General features: G+C 42.3%; 1 protein-coding gene across 4 annotated transcripts in view; it reads left to right on the forward strand.

Annotated features, from left to right (window-relative positions):
* LOC137345020 (carboxypeptidase D-like) overlaps nt 1-25,869 on the forward strand; it is a 212,676-nt gene that overhangs the window by 51,640 nt on the left and 135,167 nt on the right. For all 4 annotated transcript variants that reach the window (XM_068008366.1, XM_068008367.1, XM_068008365.1 and 1 more), the window contains exons 2-7: nt 2,396-2,614; nt 12,162-12,259; nt 13,801-13,973; nt 20,395-20,579; nt 21,306-21,470; nt 23,504-23,656. In XM_068008366.1, coding sequence (XP_067864467.1) covers nt 2,410-2,614; nt 12,162-12,259; nt 13,801-13,973; nt 20,395-20,579; nt 21,306-21,470; nt 23,504-23,656 — 979 coding nt within the window. In that variant the 5' untranslated portion in view covers nt 2,396-2,409. The remainder of the gene's footprint in view (nt 1-2,395; nt 2,615-12,161; nt 12,260-13,800; nt 13,974-20,394; nt 20,580-21,305; nt 21,471-23,503; nt 23,657-25,869) is intronic.

Below are 25,869 nucleotides of genomic sequence, written 5' to 3' on the forward strand. Positions count from 1 at the left end.
ATGGGACCTTGTCAAAAGCCTTGCTAAAATTCATGTAGACTACATCAAATGCACTACCCTCATCTATCCTTGTTACCTCCTCAAAAAATTCAATCAAGTTAGTCAGACATGACCTTCCCTTAACAAATCCAAGCTGACTGTCCTTAATTACTCCGTGCCTTTCTAAGTGACGGTTTATCCTGTCCCTCAGAATTGATTCCATTAATTTGCCCACCACCGATGTTAGACTGACTGGCCTGTGATTACTCAGTCTATCCCTCGGTCCCTTTTTAAACAACGGTACAACGTTAGCGGTCCTCCAATCCTCTGGAATCACGCCTATATCCAGTGAGGGTTGGAAAATAATGCTCAGAGCTTCCGTTATTTCCTCCCTTGCTTCTTTTAACAGCCTGGGATACATTTCATCCAGCTCTGGTGATTTATCTATTTTCAAATATGCTAATCCCCTTAATACTTCCTCTCTCACTATGTTTATCCCATCCAGTATTTCACACTCCTCCTCCTTAAGTACAATGTCTGCATCGTCCCTCTCTTTTGTGAAGACAGATGCAAAGTATTCATTAAGAACCATACCAACATCTTCCGCCTCCACACATAGGTTATCTTTTTGGTCTCTAATAGGCCCTACTCTTTCCTTAGTTATCCTCTTGCTCTTAATGTATTTATAAAACATCTTTGGGTTTTCCTTGATTTTACTTGCCAATATTTTTTCATGCCCTCTCTTTGCTTTCCTAATTTCCTTTTTAATTTCACCCCTGCACTTTCTATACTCCTCTAGGCTTTCTGCAGTATTGAGTTTTCGGTGTCTGACATAAGCTTTCCTTTTCTGCCTTATCTTACCCTGTATGCTCCTTGACATCCAGGGGGCTCTAGAATTGGCAGTCCCACCCTTTTTCTTTGTGGGAACATGTTTACTCTGAACCCCTTGAATCTCCTCCTTGAACACTCCCACTGCTCTGACATTGATTTACCTTCAAGTAGCTGTTTCTGGTCCATTTTTGCTAAATCACTTCTCAGCTCAGTAAAATTGGCCTTTCCCCAGTTGAGAACTTTAACTCCTTTAATATTTAATATTACCCACCCCAACTTCCACTATCAAGCTCTCTTCAGTTATAAATGCTTAACTCCCAGACATAGTAATCATTTCCAAACTATGCTAGGTAAACAATCAGAGAAGGTTGTTGGTAAAATTGGTACATGAGTGGGAATCCTGAAGAGAGCTCCATTATCACATCAGTGTTCCATATAGCCATTATCCAGCCCACAACAACAATTGTTTTATATAGTGCCTTTAATGTAGTAAATCGCCCCAAGGCACTTTGTAGGAGTGTAATATAACAAAAAAAATTGACACCGAGCCAAAGAATCATAAAATACTGTAACTCTGACTAATTTTTTTTGTGAGCCTTTTACTTTTTCCCACATTTTCATCCGCCGGTGTTTCAGTTTTGATTCTTTCGAAGCCATTCTCCAAATCCATGGCCTGATCCTGGGCTCAGTGCCTTTCAAAGACATACAGACCAGTAGATTGAGGATGGCTCCTTTGTTTCTGAGTTCATCATCAGAGAGATGTAGGCAAATTGACAGTCCTGTATAAAATTCTACTTAAAATGTTTTTACTTAATTTTGAATCTAGACGTAGAATATCTTGCATACCAAACACCAATGAAAGGATTAGAAATACGTAAGTCTGCTATTACTGCAATTAAATTGCTCACACTTGACTGTACAACAATCCATCACATGCGAACAATACTGTGGCAACTAAGTTAAAACTAGTCCCACCAGCCACACAAACAGATTGGTCAAACTGTCCTGACACAAAGTCAGAGGCCAGATATCCAATGGAAGTCCTCACTCTCCCTTTATTATCATGATATGATTAATAGCTCATGTCCAAGTGATCAAGAAGCACTGCTATTTGGTCTTACAAGCCCGAAGGTTGTTCGATGCACGTTTTTTAAAATCAATCTCTTACTGCTGCCCACTTCCAAATAGCAGAAACTATTCTTGGACTTTTTTGCCATTTTTTCACACCAAATTACCCTCTAGCTATCTGCATACATGCATAATTAATTAATTCTCTTCCATTAGTAAGATGGCGCAGACCAGCTTCCCACAAATGCAATACCAGTGCAACTTCTTGGCAAACCTGGTGGGTGCAGTGGTTCAGAGATGTGAGTATGGACACCTCCCAGTGAGATTTCTCACCTTGGTGGCCAATCAAGATGAATGGAATCTGCTCCTTTGGGGAACTATGAGTGAATGTCCATTGAGGCTTGTACTTGAAAGTGTGCTGAATGCCCAAAATTCCAATTCACCAGACCGCTCCTTATCAATGTTTAAATATATTTTCTAAATTAAAGTAGTATTAATGATGAATATTTAATTGCAGGACCCATTCGTTGCATGGTGTGGAGGTTACGGTTCTGGTCTGACATGGGTCTCTCTCAGGCACTGTTCTTCCATTTAGTCCTTGCCTTGTTTCTGGGTTCCTGCACTGCCCTGGACTTCACGTACCATGACGCTCAACAGCTGCAGAACTTCCTTCAGGAGATCAAAACCAATTACTCAGCCATCACACATCTCCACAGCATTGGAAAATCAGTAAATGGTAAGGCTTAAGGAAAACCAATTGGATGCAAAGGTAGACTATGGGTCACTGGTGTGTCTTCTACATTAGATGCATTTGCTGATATAAACCCAGGTGTGTCCAGGTACTTAAAGCACGGGTGAGGGGATTAACATTATAAATGAACTGAGGGTAATTATCAGGGTCCCAACAGATATATTTATTCAAAGAGCAAACCCTAGGAAAGGATAAAGGATGAAAGGGAATTGAAGTTGTACTTAATGATCAAAAAAAGTGTTAAAGCATTTTTTTGAGGATGCGTAGCATTGGGCACCTGTTGATTTTCTCTATTATGCAGAATGCAAGTTAAGATGGCAGCTTCCAACACCCATGCTTCTTAACATAGGTGCAGCTACTCTGTAACCTTAAAGTGAAACTCACCTATAGTTAGGACCATGGGTGAGCATCAGCACTCTTCTCAAATGTGCTTAACATTTGAAGATATATTTTCCTCCAGTTACTAATGTGACCAAAAAAGTATGAGTGATTGTAAAAAGGTTTCCTTGTTTAATGAGGGAGAATTTTAAATCTCGGACGGGATGTTCAGGCTGCCCGCCCGGGACTCTCCAAGGGAGGCGCGGCCGATATTAACTGTTGGGCATCATTTGCATCCCGCCAGCCAACTGCCCGCCCAAAATGAGCATAAAAAGGCAGCTGGCTGCCTGCTGGCTGGCAATCAAATATGTCATGGTGTGGTGGTGGTGGCGGTGGTGGTGATGGGGTTTGGCAGGGTCTCGCAGGTGGGAAGGGAAGGAACCTAGGGCGGCCCAGACTTTCTTTGTGGGGCCTGGAGGTGTTACCTTTTATGGTGTCCTCATCTTCCCCGACAGGTTTTACCGAGCATGCTGGCCATGGCTCAGTACGGTGTTAAAATACCATTAGGGTCTTATGTGCACCAGAGGACCCTGATTAGCACATATTAATGAGACCCCCGTCTGAGTCAAAGGGGCTCGTTAGCCGCCGACAAGAACACCGTAAATTGAACGGTAAATAGAGCCGTTTGATTTTAACTCCTGTTTCGCCCGGTTTCTGCCAGGCGGAGGGAGTTAAAATTCCCCCTACACTCTCTGACCTTTTCACTCACGATGATCACTGGACAAAAAATTTATCTGCCAGACTTTCAAATTTGATTATTTCGAAGCTGATCTCCAAATCCGAACCTGAAACCCCAATTAATCCAAACTCTGATCACTAATTCCAAAAGCTGTGTGAAAATAAAAAAACAGATTTCACCAGGAATGATAATGACAATGAGAAAGTGATGCCAAAAAGCTACTTCAGCTGATTTTCTTGTGTTTTATCAAAAATACACAGTTAAATTGATATTTTATAGTATGATTTAATCACAACCTTTACATAACTTTTATGTACCATGAGAGCTTAGTTGGAATGGTTGATAAATGTTATTTGAAACTCAGGATTAAATTACAACCTTTTATGTGCTTCACTATTATTATAGTTTTACATATACGTGGGCTCCAACTGAAGCCAGTTTTAGTGACAGGCAAAATTACACTGATTGAAGACTTCTTTTGAGGTTATTTGTGTCAACAACCAACCATGGTTTGCAGGTAGTCAATGGAAATAAAAATGGGGAGAGATGTAAAATGGGCTGCTGACTCGCTATCACTCATTTTACACTATCGCACAACCAACAAAAACAACTTGCATTTATATAGCACCTTTAATGTAGTAAAACGTCCCAAGGCTCTTCACAGGAGCATTATTAAACAAAATTTGACACAGAGCCACACAAGGATGTGTTAGGACAGGTGACCAAAATCTTGGTCAAAGAAGTAGGTTTTAAGGAGCGTCTTAAAGGAGGAGAGAGAGGTGGAGAGGTTTAGGGAGGGAATTCCAAAGCCAATCTATACGCTACTGTGTTTTAGACCTGTTTTATACAGTATGAGTTAACATTTAGAGTGTAAAGCCTGCTGGGTGTCATTGTTGCTCGCCCCTCCCCAGATATTCTAATGGAGGCATTAACCACTTTATTTTAGTTTTGCTTTAAATGAGTTAACCAACAGCCAACAAAGTGTTATGCAAACCCGCTAGATGCTATGTGCTTTTATGCCACAGCCCAAGTTCACACCTTTTTGTAAAGAACACTGATGATGAGCCCCCTTTTAACAGGTATACACTGACTCTGAAATAGATTGACAATGAATTCTGAAAGGTTCTTTGCCTATCAACTATTATATGGTACAACCTTCAGAAATAGAAAAAAATGCAGAGGTTACGAGGAAGTAACTGTGCAGAGTTTGAAAACTGGTTAAGTATTTGAAAACACAAACATTTGAACATTCTGGTGATTGTTCACTTGCCTAGAGGCCGCGGATAGCCCATTATGTATGAGTTCTATAGGTTGCTGCAATACTCGAATTCTATAGACGTTTAAGCACTGAGTAGCAGTAGGCAGTGGAAGCTGTATTTGGAAAGGATCTAACGAGCTGTTAGAGATAACACGGGGATCTGAGAATAGCTCCATGCTGAGATGGTTAAAAATAGCTTATTTCCCAGATAATTGCTCATTAACATGTTGGTGCTGGCTGAGAGTTCTGCAATCAGCTCAAGACGCTCCCTCCATCACCAGCATCTTCCGAGATTGATTTGACTTAATCAGAATGCTAATTTACATATGTGACTTCAGCCGCCCTCCTGTATTACTCATTAACAATGACATCAGGAAGGCTGCGTCTCCTCTGGGACAAGGTAAGCGCCGATGTTTGTTCATATTGAACATCTACCTTAGGTGGCCCCTTGTGCATGGCCCAGCCTTGCCCTTGGCTGCACAGTGGCCTTCACAGTGTGTACGACAAGCGAGTCTGATGGGCACAGGCGCCAGCAGGAATAAAATGCAGTCTGACTGAGATTATTGCATAAGAGGGTTTTTTTAATACTATTCCCAATGCTTTGCCGGCACAGTATAAGAAGGTTCATCAGATTAAATAGAATGTTTTAGTGTATTTTAACCCTTTGGCTGTCGTGAGGTCCAGGAATTTTCAGTCTCCCTGGGCCAGCCAGTTTCCAGTTCTCACACTATGCTGCCAAAACAAACCCTATTATTACAGTAATAAAACTGCTCTGTCAGGATTAGCTTCACTGAAGTAAGACTAACACTACATTATTAAAAACTAAAGTTTAAAAAAACATTTTAAACATTACTTCTGCTTGTCTGTTTTTCCTTTTTTCTTCTCTCACCTGTTTTTATTATTTTAACTTTTTTGAAAAGTTATTTCCATGTTACATACTATATACCATCTATTCTAAATCTTCTTTCTTTAAAAAAAATGTACTTTCCTTTTCTGCTTTTCCCCCGACCCTCTGGATCCTGTTATCCATTTTTGGAGGTGGAACCCACTTTGAAAATCTTTGCATAGAATTACATAAAACGTACAGCGCAGAAACAGGCCATTCGGCCCAATAGGTCTATGCTGGTGTTTATGCTGCACACAAGCCTTCTCCCACCCCACTTCATCGAACCATATCAGCATAACCTTCTATTCCTTTCTCCCTCATATGTTTATCTAGCTTCCCCTTAAATGCATCTATGCTTTTCGCCTCAACTACTCCTTGTGGTAGCGAGTTCCACATTCTTACCACTCTTTGGGTAAAGAAGTTTCTCTTGAATTCCCTATTGGATTTATTAGTGACTATCTTTGGCCTCTGACTGGCTGAAAAATCAAGCGCCAGAAGTCTGAAGGTTAATGTGATCACCTTGTAAACCTTTGATCTCAAAGGCAGGATGAGTTGTCTTTCCTGATGCCGGCAGCTCGATCATTTGGGCACGATAACTCATTTGTGGTTCTCTAAGAGTTATACCACTTTTTAGGCCTTTGTGAATTGCAGCATATTAGAGCTCCAACTTGTGTTACATCTCTCCTGATTTTTAATTCCAGTGAATTTTCAATCACTGCTGTCCTGTCAAGGGAGATCAGTGCAAACTATAAGACACAATTTTACGACCCAGATGGTGTTAGTTGTATTTAGACTATAAGATAGTGTTGGAGATTGCACTGAGGAAGTCAATATAAGCAGGATTTAGTCCTTTACATCACTCAGTGATTGTGTTTTCGACTCACTTTATCCAGTCTGAGCTACATTTTAGATTGTAAGACCTAGAATAAGTATCCTGGTTGATCATCATTCTCCCATTCCCAAAATTGCACATTAGACCTGGAAAGCAAAGGTAGGAAAATATAGAACAGTTTACAGAGAGCAAACGACTGATGCAAATTCGGTTATAAGTCTCACAGCTGCCGCATTAGCTATTGATATTCTTGCTAAGTGGTGTGAGGCAGCAGGAGTACGAGGCTTACGGAGCCAATGTCTATGGGGTATCTGCACCTTTTCATTAATACCAGTTAACAGAACAAGATGAGCAGATTTCTGAATTCTATTGTCAGATACCTCAGTGACCTTAATGATAGTTATGCCTCTAGTAATGTTCTGAAATTACAGGATAATTTATCAAAGTTGGTCGGGGCATGGGAACACAGACACTAATGTCATTTTTTTTCTTCTCTAGGCAGTGTCAGAAATAGAGGAAACAGATCACTATCTAAAAACGGACTTCTCTCACAAGAGTTACATTAAATAGAGAGATGTAGTCAGCAATTCAAAGTGGTTACGTGTGTGTGCTGTGTGCCTGCGTATATGTATATGTATATGGGTGTGTGTATGTGTGTGTATATTTGTGTATGTGTATGTATGAGTATATATATGTGTGTATGTGAATGTGTGTATATTTGTGTGTGTATGAGTGTGTCTGTATATTTGTGTGTGTATGAGTGTGTGTGTACATTTATGTGTGTGTGTATGTGTGTATTTGCATGTATGAGTGTGTGTGCATGTGTATGCATGAGTGCATATGCATGTGTGTGTATGTATGAGTGTATATGCATGTGTGAATGTGTGTGTATATGCATGTATATGTGTGAGTGTGTGTACGCATGCGTCTTTGGGTGAACGAGTTTATGTGGGCATTTTCAGGTGTGGGGTGGGGATGGCAGCAGCTGCTGGGGTGATGCAAATGGTTGTCATAAAAGGAAAATGACTGAGGAATTTGAAGTAAAGGAGAGGTAAAAGTTGTCATTTTTCCCTTATCTTTTTTCCCCCAGGTCACACCTGAACAAGGCCTCACTCTCTACTGCCCTGTTAACTTCTTTAATTACATATACATATGTACAAATGTATATATCCCCTTCTGTTTTAAGTTTACCCCCTTCCCCAAACTAAAAATGGTTTACCAAACACTTTTTCAATCAGTGCCCCTTTAATTAGCTCCGACCGTCTGAGCAGCACTCTGAATAATTTATTGTACAGCATATGTTCCGGGTATCCAATTTTAAATCCTTTTTGAACTACCTACAAAAAAATATTCAAAGGTAAATTAATAATGCTCATTTCATTCTAAGTGTTCATTTAATTCTGCACTTTTCCCTCATTCTACATTATGAAAGACAGCATGTGAGACATGCAGTCTAATCATTCCCTTTGGTTAATTTGATGTAGGGAAGGTTGAGCATGTTTTAACCATCAGCAGGCTCTTTCAATACTTGAGGAGGTTAGTGGCCCATTAGAAAATCTCTCCTTTTTTCTTATATCAATATTTGTGCTTAATGGCTATACTTTCAGGATAATAGGGTGAAGTAATCAAAGTTAACGGATGCAGTTTCTGAGTCCGTCCAACCAGTGGACTAATGGAAAATGGCACTTTCAGTAGCTGTGAAACTGACCAAGTAAATATGCAAGTACACATCCTGTACCTCCGAGACTGAATCATTCTTAGAATAAATCAGGCTCCTATGGACAAGGCTGCCGAATCATTTTAGTTACTCAACCTTTCAACAGAGAACAATTTGAGCAGAGAATCATAGAATCAGAAATTACAGCATGAAATGAGGCCCATTCAGTCCATCACACCTGGCTCTTCAACTGGAGCTATCCATTCGGATCCCGTTTTCCTGCCCTGTCCCTGTGTCCTTTCATATTCCTATCCAAATCACTTTTAAATGATGTTATAGTCTTTGCCTCAATAACCACTTGTGGTAATGTAGTTCATGTTCTCATAACGCTCTCTCTGAAAAGATTTTTGCTAACTTTGTCTCTTTGCTGCTGTGATGATGATCCCAGGTTTATGGCCCCTCGTCACTAATTTGCCAGCCAATCTTTCACTGTTTACCCTCTGAAAACCATTCATGATTTTGAAAACCTGTAACATTTAATACATTAACAGTTAACATATGCATGGTCAATGTAATCTCCTGGGCTGGTTTCAATTGCCTGAGGGGGTCAGAGAGGAATTTTCCAGAGTTTTTTTTCCCTTATTAGCTCTTTTTTTCCCCTCTTTTGCCCTTCCCTGGAGATTACATGGCTGTGGGGATGGGGGGGGCTGGGTTGGTAGGAAGTTTCTAATCGTGATGATCCAGGCTTCATGAGGATGGAGCAAGCTTGATAGACCAACTGGTCTTTTCCTGTCCGTCATTTTTGTATGTTCGTATTTTTACATTACTAATGCTGAGAGAGGCATGGATAAAGTAAAGGTAGGCAGATTGTTTAACTTGCACTACGAGCACAGAACTGGAGGAGCGTGAGTTTAAAATGAACAAGCCTCAATGGAGACTTGAGATAAGAAGGAAAGCTTCCAGACAAAGTCTTGGTTAATAACCAATGGGTTTGGGATCAAGGCTTCTTCGACAGCACCTCCAAAACCCGCGACTTCTACCACCTAGAAGGACAAGAGCAGCAGGTACATGGGAACAACACCACCTGCACGTTCCCCTCCGAGTCACACACCATCCCGACTTGGAAATATATTGCCGTTCCTTCATCGTCGCTGGGTCAAAATCCTGGAACTCCCTTCCTAACAGCACTGTGGGAGAACCGTCACCACACGGACTGCAGCGGTTCAAGAAGGCGGCTCACCACCACCTTCTCAAGGGCAATTAGGGATGGGCAATAAATGCCGGCCTCGCCATGAACGAATAAAAAAAATACCTGGGGCTTACCTGTTCACCTTTGAGGGATCAGAGAAGAATTTTTGACAGAGGTTTCTTGAATTGGCTATGGGTCTCTGTTTCTTTTTTGCTTACCCCAGGAGTTGAGGAGGGTGGGGAGGGAGGCTGGGGATACAGGAGGTGAGTATAGGAAATATTCTGAGTGTGTATGGGCCTGATGGCCTTTTCTCGTCCTGAGTATGTAATAACACAACACACAGAGTGTTGAATCAGGGGAGTGGAGATAATACTGTACTGATCAAAGCTTCACAAAAGAGTGGATCAATATCTGGCTAGGAACAGCACTGAGTACAGGTAGAGATGCTCAAATGATGCATGAGACATGTTGGGTCCTGAGCTACTGGGACTATAGAAATACTGTGGTAAAGAAGACAACTGGTCAAGGGTGTTTAATATAGATGTACCATTAGATGGGTATTCTGCTGTTTTGCTCGATTTCCCTTTAAGAAGGTGCAGGATTGGTCAGAAAATGATGACCTACGGGTAATGTATTCCCAGGGTAAGCCAGGAGCACTGCAGCGGAAAATCCCAGCCTCTATAAGAAATTTACTTCTAATTTTAATTTAGTTGAACTTTTGGTCAACGACTATTTTTTCCTCATTATAATCAATGAAAACAGCACTGGATGCTGACTGATAAGAACAGACACCACTTAAATAATATCTACTTAATATTCTGAGCATTAAAAAGTACAAAATTGGGAAACATAATGGATTGGTTTCTCTGTGTGTGGAATAAGATTTTATGGAATGGGAATGAATGAGAAGGGTTTTGCTATTGGAATTCTATGGGGGTGAATGGGCACCGTTTGGTATGTTGGAGTTCTATCCAATAGGAGTGGATGAGAAATGGTTTGTACATTGCAATTCTATCCAATGGAAATGAATGGGAGTGGTTTGATCCATTGGCATTCTTCATAATTATACAGACTCTCAATGGACCAAGCCATTTTCTATGATGGCAAACAATGGAGATGGCAACACTATGTGACTTCAGCTGGAAGCTAAGTTGATGGCATTTCAGCTTTATAATATGTTCTTTATGGAACTCAGTGTAATCTGTCTTTTATCTCACAATTGGAAAGACCTTACAAGTGCTGTAGGCAGGAGTCTATTGCCCAGCCCTTTCCACTCAGTGAAATAAAGGGTTGATTACATGGCCTGGCCATGTGTAATCACATGTATACAATATGCTTTGCTAATACAGGGCACCTTACTTTAAATTTAGGAATGTTGCATTTGAGGCAATGATCTGAGCTTTCCAATTAGGCAAATAATATGGTGGGCCACCCTTGACGAGCAGGAAGCCTTCACTGCACAAGACTGACATCTATTAATGACGTTGGTGGTTACAGACTGTTGGTATTTGCAATGTCTCCACAAAAATACCCAACTAAAGTGATTAATCCATCAGGGATGTGATAGAATATGTAAGGAGCAAGTGAAAGCAAGTAAAAAGTAATTGTTTTTCACTGAATAACAGTTTGTGACCATCAAGTAGATTATTGTGGTGGAAAGAATTAATTTCACAAATAATTGTGCAAATAAATGGATTGTTTAATTGATATGTAAATAAGTAGAATTACTATGTATCAGGGCTTAAAAAATATTTTAAGTTACTCATTGCGTAGTGTCAGTCTTTATTTTCTACTTGCATAAATGAATCGTTGTCAAAAATTATTACCTAAATATTCTCCTGAAAAAGTGTTAAAAATCATAATCCAATAATTTTTTACTTGTGATTTCATTGTGTTGGAAATGATCCATTTTTTTGGCCCGTTTTCTCCCCTCCTCTGTTGACTCTTTTTGGGGTATATTTCAATGTGTACTAGCAGCCTTCCAGTATCTTACCCAAGTAACTTTACTGCAGCAACTCGCCAAGGCTTCTACGGCAGCACCTCCCAAACCCGTGACCTCCACCAGCTAGAAAGACTAGGGCAGCAGGTGCATGGGAACACCATCACCTCCAAGTCACACACCATCCTGACTTGGGACATATGTCGCCGTTCCTTCATCATCACTGGGTCAAAATCCTGGAACTTCCTACCTTCACCATATGGACTGCATTGGTTCAAGAAGAAGACCCTGCACAATTTTCTCAAGCACAACTAGGGATGGGCAATAAATGATGGCCTTGCCAGCGTGCCCATATTCCGAGAATGAATATAACATAAAGTGGCCATTCTTCATGTATAAGCCTTGACAGTGGTTGTCAACAGGCTGTTTGACTGCAGTAGACATCACTGCTGAGCTCACCTGATATTCACAGACACATTCCAACAGGAGTCACTGGATGGGAGTCAGGAGTGAAAACTCTGGCTGTTCCCTCACCCTCATCCCAGGAACGCTGAGTCCAACACACCAATTGCTCTAGCTGAGATCAGCTAACTCAGCACAGACTGAGAATTGAACTTGGGACTTTAAGGTCTGTATGGATTACCATACACTGGGTTGTACCTTTCCTCACGAAACCATTGGGTGAGTTGATTCACGGTCTTGCTTTTCTGGCAGGGAAGGAATTATGGGTCCTTGTCATTGGAAAAAATCCGACTCAACACAGCATTGGAATTCCTGAATTTAAGTACGTTGGAAATATCCATGGGAATGAAGTAAGTGTCCTTTATCATTGTTTCTGCTCATCCTGAATTTATACATATTTACTTTGTGTCAGTTGATCGTCACACATCGTGTTCCAGGCAGGACAACAGCCTGTTGACTGTGGTGCTGCTCAGCAGTTAGGACGCTTTAGGTGTTAGTCTCTGAGCCAGAGGTTGTGGGTTCAAGTCCCACTCTAGAGACTTGAGCACATAATCCAGGCTGACACTTCAGTGCTGTAGGGAGTGCTGCACTGTCGGAGGTGCCTTCTTTCGGATGAGATGTTATACCGAGGTCCCGTCTGCCCTCTCGGGTGGATGTAAGAGATCTCATGGCACTATTTTGAGAAGAACAGGAGATCTCTCCCCGGTAACCTGGACAATATTTATCCCTCAGCCAACGTCACTAAAACAGGTGATCTGATCATTATCTCATTTCTGGTTGTGGGACCTGGCTGTGCGCAAATTGGCTGCCGCGTTTTCTACATTACCACCTTCTCGAGGGCAATTCGGGATGGGCAATAAATGCTGACCTCACCAGCGACGCCCACATCCCATGAACGAATTTTTAAAAAATTACAACAATGACTACACTTCAAAGTACTTCATTAGTTGTAAAGCACTTTGGGACATCCTGAAGTTGTGAAAGACGCTATATAAATGCAGGTCTTTCTTTAGTCTATTTTAACAGCAGTGACATGTTAGGCTTACGTGGCGGGGTGTCCATCTAGGCTCCGACGCCATAGCAAGTTTCACTCTCGTGTTCAACATGAGCATTTTATCAAGTTGGAATGGAGTACTGGACACAATTAAGATATAAACCAAAACAGTTGCAGCCATTTTTAACCAGCTGGCTGTGCTTTTCTGTACAGACCTATTCTAAAATTGACATTTCTAAGCAACATCAACAGTTGCCGATGGAGATACTGGATGCTGCTGGTCACTATTTTGTTCTGGGTGTGGACCTGTGCCGAACAGCAGCATGCATTTTTCATTACTGCCCTCTATGGGCTTCCTCCCAACATCAGGGAAACCGAACGGCCCAGAAACTTAAATCTGTAAATGCAAGTTTTGACCAAGTGAACGCATGCAAACTTTAGTGGGCGCAGTTGCTTTGGTGTTGCCATGGGCGACCTTAATTTCACCCTGTACCCTGCACCCACAGACTTAACACATTGTGGAACCACTTCCACCAGAATCAGCAAAAGCTCACCATTAAATTCCCAGTGGAAATTTCGGAGCTTGAGTTATTATTTGCTTTTGTCATCAACTTAGTTACATGAAGTGCAGACAACACCACATCTTGTCCTATTTGATTTCAGATTATGTCGGAATTCATGCCGCTATCCCAAGTGTGCTAAGCCTCATGATAGTGGCACACAGCACCTCCTTTGATGCTCAAGTAAATATTATACTAACGAATAAGAAATCAATTAGTTCTAGTAATTTAGGTTTATAGGAACAGCGATTTCCATCAGTCGCATGGAATTAATTGCATCTGGTAAATCTACATCTCTATTCAACTGAGTTTACTGAGACTGTTTTTCTGCTTGCAGCCTGTTGGCAGAGAATTGCTTTTGCACCTGATTGAATACCTTGTCACCAGTTATGGTCTGGATCCCAATATTACTACACTGGTGGACAGCATGAGGATTCACATCCTTCCCTCTCTGAACCCCGATGGGTTTGAGATTTCTGTGGTTGGAGATTGCGAAGGAGTAAACGGACGGTAAGAACAGTTTAAACTAATGTTAAAACCTGTTCCCACATGGCCCTGAAATGACACAGTAGCACACCAGCAGATGAACAGTTAACTCCTTCAGCTGAGATTCTTCTCTCTTGTTATGTTAGCAGAGGTGTAAACCTGTGAGGGTTAACGGGTTATTGTCCCTGCTAAAACAGCCGAGGGAGGAATTTCAGATGGCTGCGTTAAGTGGCCATATGCTCGAATCTCATGGTGTCATTTCAGAGCCTAAGTGTTCAAGGAGCTCTTATAGGGGAGCTCCTTTACAAAACTGTGTTTGACAAGTCGATTGACTGTGCTTGCCAGACACTCTGAAATAATGCTGTGAGTCACCTCGTAAGCTTGTCATTGCATTACTAAAAACAGCATTCACCTGCTCAATAGTGATATTGCTGCATTAAAATTTACATGTGACCACTCTGGTTGCCTTCTTACTCAAGATAAAAACAATGGCCTCGAAATTCTTGGGACTGAAGAGGGCGGAGAGCTTGATTTCTGCTCTGGGATTTGGCATGGAATCTGGTAATGCTGAGATTCCACCCCAATTGCCTTGGTTTCTTAAATTCTGGTGAGGGCGCAGGGTCCTTCTGGGCAGATCTTTCTCTCATCCCCTACATCAAAAGGCAGGTCGGGGAGAGGGGTTGGGGGGGAAGAGTTCCCTGGCTTTCTGGGGAAATCCCACCTTTTAAGTCCGGAAAAGGTCTCAATGGAACTCCCATCAGCTGAGAACTTGCAAGAGTCCCATTTGAGGCCTTCTGAAGGCCCCAGACTGTTGCTACAATAAGGTCATCAATTCTAGAAGAGATCGATTGCCTTGAATGGAGGGTAAATGGCTCCTTTCAGAGCTGAAGACTGAAGAAAAGTAATTTCTTGCTTTGGCCGCATTGGGCCTTGGGGGGGACCAGAGGTGGTGGGCATCTCTGCCTTACCAGGACAGATTGGAATGGGCCGGGGCAGGCTCCACTGATGCGCCCTTGCTGGCACCAGCATCCTGCCCCAGTCATCCCCAGGATTTGGGACAGGGTCTCCAGGTGGGTGGGGGATGGGCTCCACTGCATCTGTGCCAGCACAGTGAACATCTAGCAGTTTCAGGGCCAATGTCCCTTTAAAAGCTAGAGACCCCCTTATTCCTTTCCATCAAATTCAAGCCAATTAACTTGCGGATAATTGTATTTAAGGATTTGAATTTCCACAAGGATTTTCCTGATCATCCGTCGGTGGAAGGTCCGTGGCAACTCTGGAGAAATACCGTTTACACCTTTTTTTCTGGGCTTTCCGTGGATCTTTTGCCAAAGTTACGGCGAACCGCTGCGGAAATTCAACCCTCCCCAGGTGTTTAAAACTTTATAAGAGCAGCGTCTTAATAAAAGTCTTTGGCAAGTCTGTTTTTTTGTTCACAAGCACACAACGAGCTGATTCCCCGGTCAGGTGCTCCCAGCGATGAGCACCACTCTCGGGGAGCTGCTGCTCAGGATATTGAGGACCTGCAACCCCTGATCTTTCATTCATTTAAATAGAAAGACAGGACCTCAGGACTGAGCATCTCCGAGCGCTGCTCCTTATCAGTGAACGCCGAGTCAGTAGGAGTTCACCCTGTTTAAATTTTGCCGAAGGGCATCTCTGCCACTAGGGGCACGTGACAAATCCCTGCCTGCCATGTGATGCCATAGAATGCGGCCTTGCTGCCCAGGGTACAAGGGAGTTGGATGCTCTGGAAGCTTTGCAATTGGGCCCCCAGTGGCCCCCTATGTAAGGGAGCTGTATTAATGTTGATCTTAGCGGGTCCAGGCTACCCCTTAATGACTTCTGAAGTAGCTTAGCAAGACCCTCAGTTGTACAGACAATTCCTATGAAGAAAACCCACCACCTTCACAGAGCAATTAGGAACGGGTAATAAATGTGGCCTCACCAGATTTGTTCACTCTGTGCACAAATTTTTAAAAATTAATTTGTAGCCCTGTTTTAAACTATGCTATTACCCCTCCTTTAAAGGCTCACCTTTAATGTTTTCCTGCAGTTAATCCAAGCTTTGAAATTGTTAATTAATATGAATCATTTCAGTTAAAAGGAATCGTTTGAATTGTCACTTAATCATTAATGTTACAGTGGGGAGATACCTGAACACTTGGTGGTGCTTCCTGAACTGATTCCTTTGTTCAAGACAATGTTTATGATAAAAGGAAAAGGGAAAATAAAGACAGATGGATAAATGGTCCTAAGATCTGACAGGACTGATTTAAAACCAAAATGTAATAGATAATCTAATTAGATTTGAATCAATTGCCATTTAAAATTCAGTAAAGAACTTTAATTTTAAATACATTTAAAAATACTTCCTACATTTTCAGAAATATTGGGATGTCCAAACATGGAACGTGGGTTAGGAATTTTTCTTGGAATATATTGCAATGCAAATAGAAGACAAACCAAATGCACTTGCTGTCGGTTTTTCAGTAACAAGGGTAGGATCTTAATAACTAGCATTGCCTCCAAGGCAGCATAACAAAATGAAAGCTGCCTACTGCACAGTACAGCATCTGTAATCCTGCACTTCCTGAAATAAAAAGCCAGAGCATCATTCAACTCTTGTGGCAGATGGTTCCAGCAAATCAAATAAATCCTCAAGAGCTGACAGATTAAACCTCAATATTCAGACACATTCAAAATGCAAGCTTCAGATCCCTTCCACTATTTGGGTCAAATAACTTAACTCTTTCAAAGTCACAGGTCTCACAAGGGACAGCCCTGTTACCAAGAGATGGCACTTGGCTTTTTTCCATTGGTGAACAATCAAGGCCCATAGTTCAGGACACCACCATGGCTGAAAGAAGAGATAGATCAAGAAGTAGTGATGAAGTGACACCAAGCTTGTGAGTTCTCCCCGGTGTCCTGGGCCAATATTTATCCCTCAACTTAAAAAGATTATCTGGTCATAATCACATTGATGTTTGTGGGAGCTTGCTGTGCGCAAATTGGCTACTGCCTTTCCTACATTACAACAGTGATTATACTTCAAAAGTACTTCATTGACTGTAAAGCGCATTGGGACGTCCTGAGATCACGAAGGCGCTATATAAATGCGAGTCTTTTTTTTACCACTATCCCCGCTGAAATGAGCCAATTGAGCACAGACCAGGAATTTAAGTTGGGACCTTCCCGATCTAGGAGGGCTCAGCCACTCTCTGATTTAACTAACTGAGCCATACCAAGGTGCCACCACACCAGTGTAACCTGAAGCCATGAAAGCAGTGGAGATTTTTTTTTAAAGCAAGAGAATATGCAATTAGAATTTTACAGCAATGATTGGGAACTTGCTATTCATGAAACGGAGCAATGATGAACTAAGCTTACATTGCCAGCCATCTGGCAGGGCGTCTTGCTGAAAGGGTTAATTTTAGAGTACCAGACAGAGCAATACCAGAAGGCTGCAACATGCAACCGTAGAAATTAGATTTGAAATACAAATTCTGTTCACATCATATGAACAGTAATCTTTTGCTCTGACCTACATTTCTAATAATGCCCCTGTTTTTGGGAGAAAATCAAACATTGGCTTCAATTAAGAATTGGCAAAAATCAGATTTAAATGCCACAAATTAAAATGACATGAAGACAACTGTTTCCCAATACGTGGATTTTATCATTTACATGAACATTAAGTATTGATTTACGTCTGTAAGTTATTTCATTGTCGAAAAGCATGCCGTCACCAACTCATGCCCAGCATTCCAGCTCCGCTGGCAGGATGTGCTGTGAGAAATTAACAGAATGACCCATCACACTGAAGCAGGCCACGTCTGCACTCAAACACGAGCAGGCTCTTGGGAGCTTTGCCCCCATCAGTAACTCGCCACAGAAATGCCAAGGCCAGGTGGAGCCCTGCCCCTACCGAATGGGAAAGGTACATCATGAGAACATCAACTGAATCGAGAGAAATTCTCCAAAGTCCGCTGCATGTTTCTGTTCTACTGTCAACAACAACACCACTCCCCTCGCCGCACCCCTCCCCCCTATCAACTGAGGAATAACAACAACTTGCATTTATATAGCACCCTCAACGTGGTACAACATCCCAAGGTGCTTCACAGGAGCACAATCAGACAAAGATTGACACTGAGCCAAAGAAGGAGACATTAGGACAGGTGACCAAAAGCTTGCTCACAGAGGCAGGCTTTAAGGAGGAAACCTCCAAGATCACAACATGAAGTCAAAGGTAGCACAATGCAATGGAACTGACAATATATGCAGACTACCTAGGTAAATTTACCAGAGCCAACCACCAGGGTTATCCACATCTGGACTACTGTGTACAGTTCTGGGCACTGCACCTTAGAAAGGATATACTGGCCTTGGAAGGAGTGCAGCGCAGATTCACCAGAATGTTACCAGGGCTCCAAGGGTTAGATTGTGAGGAGAGATTACATAAACTAGGCTTGTATTTCCTGGACTATAGGAGGTAGGGGGAGATTTGATTGAGGTTTTCTGCCGGTGGGGGAGTCTAGAAAAAGGGAACATAATCTTAAAATCAGAGACAGGCCATTCAGAAGAGGTTAGGAAACACTTCTTCACGCAAAGAGTGGTAGAAGTGTGGAACTCCCTCCCACAAAAAGCAGTAGGTGCTAGCTCAATTAATAATTTAAAATCTGAGATCGATAGATTTTTGCTAGCCAAGGGTATTAAGGGATATGGAGCCAAGGAAGGTAAATGGAATTAAGGTACAGAGCAGCCATGATCTCATTGAATGGTGGAACAGGCTCGAGGGGCTGAATGGCCTACTTCTGTTCCTATGTTCCTATAAGCTACTCTGAACCAGCTACTGCCCATGACACTTCTGCGTACACACTGATCACTGTGAAAGTAATGTGTGCTAATGCACTGTGCTAATGCAACTCCAAGACATTACTAATGTGTTTCAGAATTCTGACTCTGACCTCCTCTACCTCCCTCTCCTCCTGTCCCTTTGCTTCACCATTGCCAAGGAAGCCTTCAGCTGTTCCTCTCCCTTCCTAACCCACCCCCGCTTCTGCCCTGTTACTTCTCGCTCTGCCTTTAAAAGCCTCCTCAAAACATATCTTTTCGACTATGTTTTTGATCATCTCTCCTAACTCTGCTACTATCACTCTGCGTCTGTTTGACATCTGTGAAGCACCTTGGGCATTAACTATGTTAAAGGAACTATATATAAATGCAACTTATTGTTTGGTGGCTATCCTTTAAAAATAGCTTTCAATGCAATGCTGGGGCCTGCAATACTTAAAGGTGCTATTTGCTCATCTATTATAGAGGGTTTATTGAAACAGACTAAGTATTCATCATTTGATTAATATTCTTTCCTTTTTTGATGTGTTTCTTTCTTTGTTTTGTAAATGATCACCCACCTTTTGACTCCCTGGGCCTTGGTGTCTCTGCTGCTGAAAGGTTAGGCAGATGGCCTGCTCACTGACTGCAGCCAATGCTCCTGTGTAACCGGCCACTGGGACATGTTGGGGACTTCAAAGGCATAACTTTCTTCTCTGATTTCCCCCTGCCCCCCCCCCACAACTTGGCATGGCCCAGAGGGCAAATTGAGCAAAGTAGAGACTAAACCTACATTTGTCCCAAATTCTGTTAGCTCCAGCACTCATCCCCACCCCATCACCTGTAACAAGTTATGGTTCTTGACTAAAGGCCAGTTGAATTCTAAAACAGTGTGGTTGTGCCTCTTTTAATTAAGACGATAAGGAGACCCTGGGTTGCCCCCGTCATCAAACAAAAACAAACAAAGGTGCCCTCTTTTAAAGGGGCACAACTCATTGAAAACTAAGGAAACATATCAAATTAAATAATAATTCTATTATCCGTGTCAACTATGCACTCCAGACCCTACGGTGTTGGGGCTGTGTGTGAGAAGGATTGTGTGCAGGACCTGTAGCATTTGATAGACAGGCTTACAATACAACTATACAGTCAGATGTTGAGGAGGGGAGAGAGACGATGGTTTTCAAGCTGTGTATCACCTGATGCAGAATCAATTATTCTTAAACACACCTTACTTCCTTTAGTCCCTATTGGCTTAAAGAAGGAAGGAGAGCACTGGGATGGGAAAAAGAATAAGGATGGTCAAATTGAGTCCTGAAGCAAGATTTAGAGAGATAAAACAAGGGAGGAAAATAAATTAAATAAAAACTTAAACTGGGGGAGATGGACAGATTATGAAATGATTATGACATTTCAATAAAAGTAAATTTGTGTTTCACACATACTGCAGTCCCAGTGCTGCCGGTCTTTCCGACCCATTTACCTCTGTGAGTCCCGTGTTATCAGTTGGATTTCTCCGCTACAGCATGCGGTCCGCCAAAACACTCTGTGAGTGCATCGCTGCATTGCGTTCAGTAATAACTATTTTGCCTGGTTTTCATTTCTGCAGATATAATAAAAATGGATTTGACCTAAATCGAAATTTCCCTGACCCCTTTGAAGAGAATCGTGTCCAACGACAGGTTGAAACCCAAGCCGTCGTGGACTGGATCCAGAGTGAGCCCTTTGTACTTTCCGCAACCTTCCATGGTGGAGCAGTGGTGGCCAACTATCCATACGACAGCAGGAAGCCAGGTCAGAGTGTAGAATAATAAACTTTAACTTACATGAGCTGCTCAATGGTGCTGATCCACATCACACATCCCCTTCCCTACTTCATCTAAACCTATCAGCATATCCATCTATTCCTTTCTCCCTCATGTGTTTATCTAGTTGGGTAAAATAATTATCTGAAAACCTATATGGCTGTGTTAACATTGTAGAATTTGAAGAGATTATGCTTTAAGAAATAACTCTTTTTTTCTTTTGTTTGAACTTCAGCCTTTAAGAAAAGTTTGTGGACCATCGGACACTAAGTTGACCCCTGGTAGTTTGGGGGCCACCTTCTATGAAAGTGTAGCAGTTTAGTTGAGGGCAGGTTTAATATTCACTGGCCACCCCTCAGACTCGCGTGTGAAGAAACCTGAGATTGGCACTGCAAGTCTGGCATGTGTAAGGCGAGTGTGAACCTCAAACAGTGCCATCTGCCTCGGGCCCTAGATTCACTGGAATACAGCCCAGTAATGGAAAATTACATCTCACTGGAAACAGCTAGCAGGAGAAAATGAAACCATTCCTGTTGGGGTGGGACACTTTAGACAACAACAGCAAAAAGATTCTGTCAATCAAATTTTCAACTTTAGCTCTGAGCATGGTACAAAATGACAACGTTCAACAAAGAGTAGGGTCATTTCAGCTCAGTGTTACATCAAATGTAAAATAAATCACAAAACTAATCTAATTTTTTAAAACCAATCGTAGATATGTTTCCAAATGTAACCTACAGCAAGGCACCAGATGATGATGTATTGAGACACATTTCGACAATTTACTCGACCAGCCATGCCAACATGTTTACAGGACACCACTGCGGCTCGACATTCCCCGGTGGGATTATAAATGGAGCAGAGTGGTATGCAGTGAAAGGTAAGGATGCTGTCTTTTGGAGGTAAAATTTTTAAAAAGGGCCACCGAACCAAGATGGCTGCTGGCTCCTTCTCCTTGGTTCTTGGTGCGGTGCTGATTGCTGGCCGAGGTCAAACTTAACATAAATATGTCCAATTCTGCAAACTGAATCAGTGCCATCATGAAGTGACACTCTTCCAGGGTAGGTTCATCTTGAACTAACTTGGAGGTAATGGATTTAATTATTTAGCCACTTCTGTGGCTGCTTTGGTGATATTAGAATTCTCGATCACTAATTACATTGTCATGTCCTCACATCAGCCTGCAGCACTGCCATTTGAGCAGGTGCAAAACAATTGGGACAATAAATACCCCAATGGAGAGCCAGCAATATAGCTGGGGCAGCTTCACCCAACTCAACCTGGCAGAGTCAGCCACTGAGTGTGGATTAGGGGGAGGCAGGGACCTACCAGGACAAAGAAGGCACTGGGATCTGAGCAAGTGAGTATGAGTTCACTCAGAGCCTAGTACTGAGCACTGAAACTCACCAATCTTACTGGGTAAATCTCACCAGCTCTTTGTCTGGCCAGCAGCTGAAGATATTTACGGTCAGTAAGGTATATGGTCCTCCTCCAGCTTGTACTGTGTTGGGAGCACACTTCCATCTGTCCAATTTGGGATAATCGCTGTCACCAAGTAATTAGATCACTGGTTTCAAAAAAAGGATCAGTATTGAATTTTACATTTGCATGTAGAGGAAGCCAATGTGGGAAGATTTCCTCCCTGCAATTGTATAACAAAATCCTTAACCCTTTTTATAAAGGATGGGCTCATGATTTTGTTTTGAACAAACCACAGGGGAAATCTTGCCTCATTGTGTTTTTGTCCCCATTCTAGACGACCTTTCAAATCTGAAAGAGGAAACTTCAAAAGATGGAAAGTTCCATTGGCTGGATAAGGAGACGATTTGGGATTTGAATGGGGACAGACGCTTTTCTCGGGAGCTAAATTCTGGGAATTGAAAATTCCGTAAATTGCCACATCTTTCCATTTTTGTGTTTACATCTCATCCTTGGAACTATTCCATCCTGTAGCAACCTCTCGGAGCTGAGCATAAATAATGTATTTGTCAAGTTACTTTGCTCCAGCTCTCTACAAAGAAAATGCTAACAGCTCTCAAGTACCAAGCGGGGGATTGTGTACCATATGCCCTGCGGGCTTGGCTCGTCACTGGAACACTGCAATGTTCTTGATCCAAATAGTTTTAGCAAGTTTCCTTTACTTATTTTTTTTTGTATACATTTCAGGGTAAACTCCCTCAACTTTCTGCCTCTGTTATACATCAACTGCAATTAGAGCAGCTTGCTTGCAGGACTGTCAAAGTTGGTGTAAATCAGCCTCTGGAGAGAGAGCATGGGCAACTTGGGGACTCTGACTGTGAGGAGATGCCTGGCCTTTACTCTGCACCCCTCTCCCTCCAGGGTTATATGGCCAAATGGTAGTGACATACATGCCTGATACCCCATAGTCCAGGGTGGGTGATGGTAGCTGTCCTCATGGTAGTGATGTGTCATTCTACTCCATAGCATATAAGTTACTGCCCTGTATACATGAGTAAAGTCAATCTCTGGTTTCAGTTGTGCTCCAATCACCTGCAGAATTCTTTGAGTCATCCAGACCAGGATGGCCGCAGATCTAAGACATCGATCTGTCCTGAATTAGTCAGTCTCAATTGAGATATTAAATGAGGCGCTACAACTGGCTACAGCTTCCCTGGCCTACAGAAGGGAAATATCAGCCAGAGTACTGGATAGTGTTCACAAAAGGATTGAACTCCGCTGCAGCACCTCCCATGGTCAAATAGCCCAATGACATTCATTGCCTTGGCTCACAACCGCTTGCTGGAGGTACTGAAGGGTTGCCAGTACCTATTGAATCGTATACAGGAGTAGTCAGCACCTTCGGGAGACAAGGGGAGAAAATGTGAGGGTGGGGGGGAGAAAGAAACAACAGTTTTAAACCAAAAATCTGATGCACTTCTCTTTGTTTCATAGGTGGGATGCAAGACTATAACTATGTGTGGGTTCGATGTCTGGACATAACACTGGAGCTAACCTGTTGTAAATACCCACAAGCTGATAAACTACCACAACTCTGGGATGAAAATAAGGCAGCAATGCTAGCATTTATGGGGCAAATACATCTTGGTAAATGATACACGGAAATTCTAAGTTACGGAAATTCTAACTTACAGCTCTTCCCGCCTGCTAGGTCACTTTAATCCAAACTAAGCTCTTTCAAAGAGCAGGCACAGACACGATGGGCCGAATGGCCTCCTTCTGTGCTGTAAGATTTTATGATACTAAGTTACGCTGTAAAATGATGAGCATTTTTATCCTCTCTGTGTAATGCAATGTTCAGTCCACAGACCTCTCTGTATATGGAGTGCTACCCCATCACTGGCACTGTTCTGCAAATGGTAAAAGGTGGTACACAATGAAATGGCATTTACACCTTTTGTAATGGGCTTCAGTGTTTTACACTCAGTTTTTCTTTTGGTTATCTACTTCTCTCTTTACATTCAAGCTGTTGTGCAAACAACTGACAAGTTCTTAGACATGCAAATCGGTTAGATGCAAAAATCTTTACACCATCTATATTCTTGCTTGCAAGGAAGAAATTGTATAAGGGCACTTGTCTGATGGCACCATTGTCAATTGTCAATCTTTTTGTGTTAGCTTCCCACTCATGCCCAGCGGTACTGTTGCACTGCAGATGGCATCGTTCAGATGAAGTTGGCACTGAAAATAGCTTGAGCTCTTCCAGAGATCTCACAAAATGGTTGGCAGCACAAGATGTTTTTCATCATTTCATCAAGAAACATTGCTTGTTATTCACCAAGTTAATTTTGAACCCAGTGATCATTTGGTACGAAAGAAAGAAAGAACTTGCATTTCTATACCCTTATTACATCTCACAGGGTGCTTTATGCACAATTAATTACTTTTGAAGATCCGTCACTGTTTCTATGTAAGCAAATGTGGCAGCCAGTTTACTCATTGTAAGGTCGCACAAACAGCAGTGACACCATTACCTTCAAGTTCCCCTCCAAGTCGCACATCATCCTGACTTGGACACTTTTTGCCATTCCTTCATTGTCCCTAAGCTAATGTCCTGGAATTTCCTACCTAACACCATTGTGGGAGCACCATCATAACAAGCACTGCAGCAGTTCAGGGCATCTTTCGGATGAGACGTTATTCCGAGTCTCCGTCTGCCCTCTCAGGTGGATGTAAAAGATCCCACAGCACTATTCAAAGGAGAGCAGGGGAGTTCTCCCAGTGTCCTGACCTACATTTATCGCTCAACCAACACCTAAAACTGATGATCGGGTCATTTCTTTCATTGCTGTTTGTGGGAGCTTTCTGTGCACCAATTGGCTGCCACGTTTCCTGCATTACAACAATGACTACACTTCACTGGCTGTAAAGCGATTTGGGACATTCTGAGGATGTGAAAGGTACTATATAAATGCACGTTTTTCTTTAAGTCTTTCTTTTAACTAGGGATTGGCAATAAACCCAGCCCTGCTAGTGTTGCCCACATTCCAAGAACAAATTTTAAAAATGATATGAATGACTTGTTATTCATCTTTTGGTGGTGATAGTTGAGGGAGGAATGTTGTTCAGGACACCAGGTGAACTTCCGGCTCTTCTTCGAATAGTGTCACAGGATCTTTAACATCCACCTGAACAGACAGAAGGGTCCTCTGTTTAATATCTCACCTGAAGGACGGTATCTCTGACGACGTAGCACTCCCTTGGTACTGCAGTGAAGTGTCAGCCTAGATTATGTGCTCAATTATTGAAGTGGGGTAAAAACCTATGACCTTATGAGAATGTTACTAACTGAGCCGAGCTGACACTATAGGGTAAATTCTCTGATCACACCCTCCCAGCAAAGGACCACACTTTAAGGGAGTACGGATCAGAGAGTGGGCTACAACGCTGCAGTGCCAATTCTGCGGCCCATGTTCCCCACGAGCTTGGGATCACTGAGTTTATTGGCAGGGAGGGCGATATTCCACAACAAATCCCACAAATACCTACACTTTAAGCAAAAGATGTCTTGTGCAGTTTGCTGCCTGAGTGTCTCAATTTTTCATAGAAAGCCCCCGAGTGAAAATACAGGTTTCTGAGCGAAAGCAAATCTTTCGCCACAACAAATCATTTGTCGTACTGACAGGTAAATAAAACTCACATGTATACATGCTGGCAGGATGATTAAGATCTCCACTTTACATATTCAGAGTGCAGTCATGGTCTTTGTGCAAATGTAACCCCGCTATTCAAGAAAGGAGGGAGAGAGAAAACAAGGAACTACAGGCCAGTTAGCTTCACATCAGTAGTTGGAAAAATGC

This window comes from Heptranchias perlo, chromosome 28 (assembly GCF_035084215.1).
Source record: "Heptranchias perlo isolate sHepPer1 chromosome 28, sHepPer1.hap1, whole genome shotgun sequence".
NCBI classification, from domain to species: Eukaryota; Metazoa; Chordata; class Chondrichthyes; order Hexanchiformes; family Hexanchidae; genus Heptranchias; species Heptranchias perlo.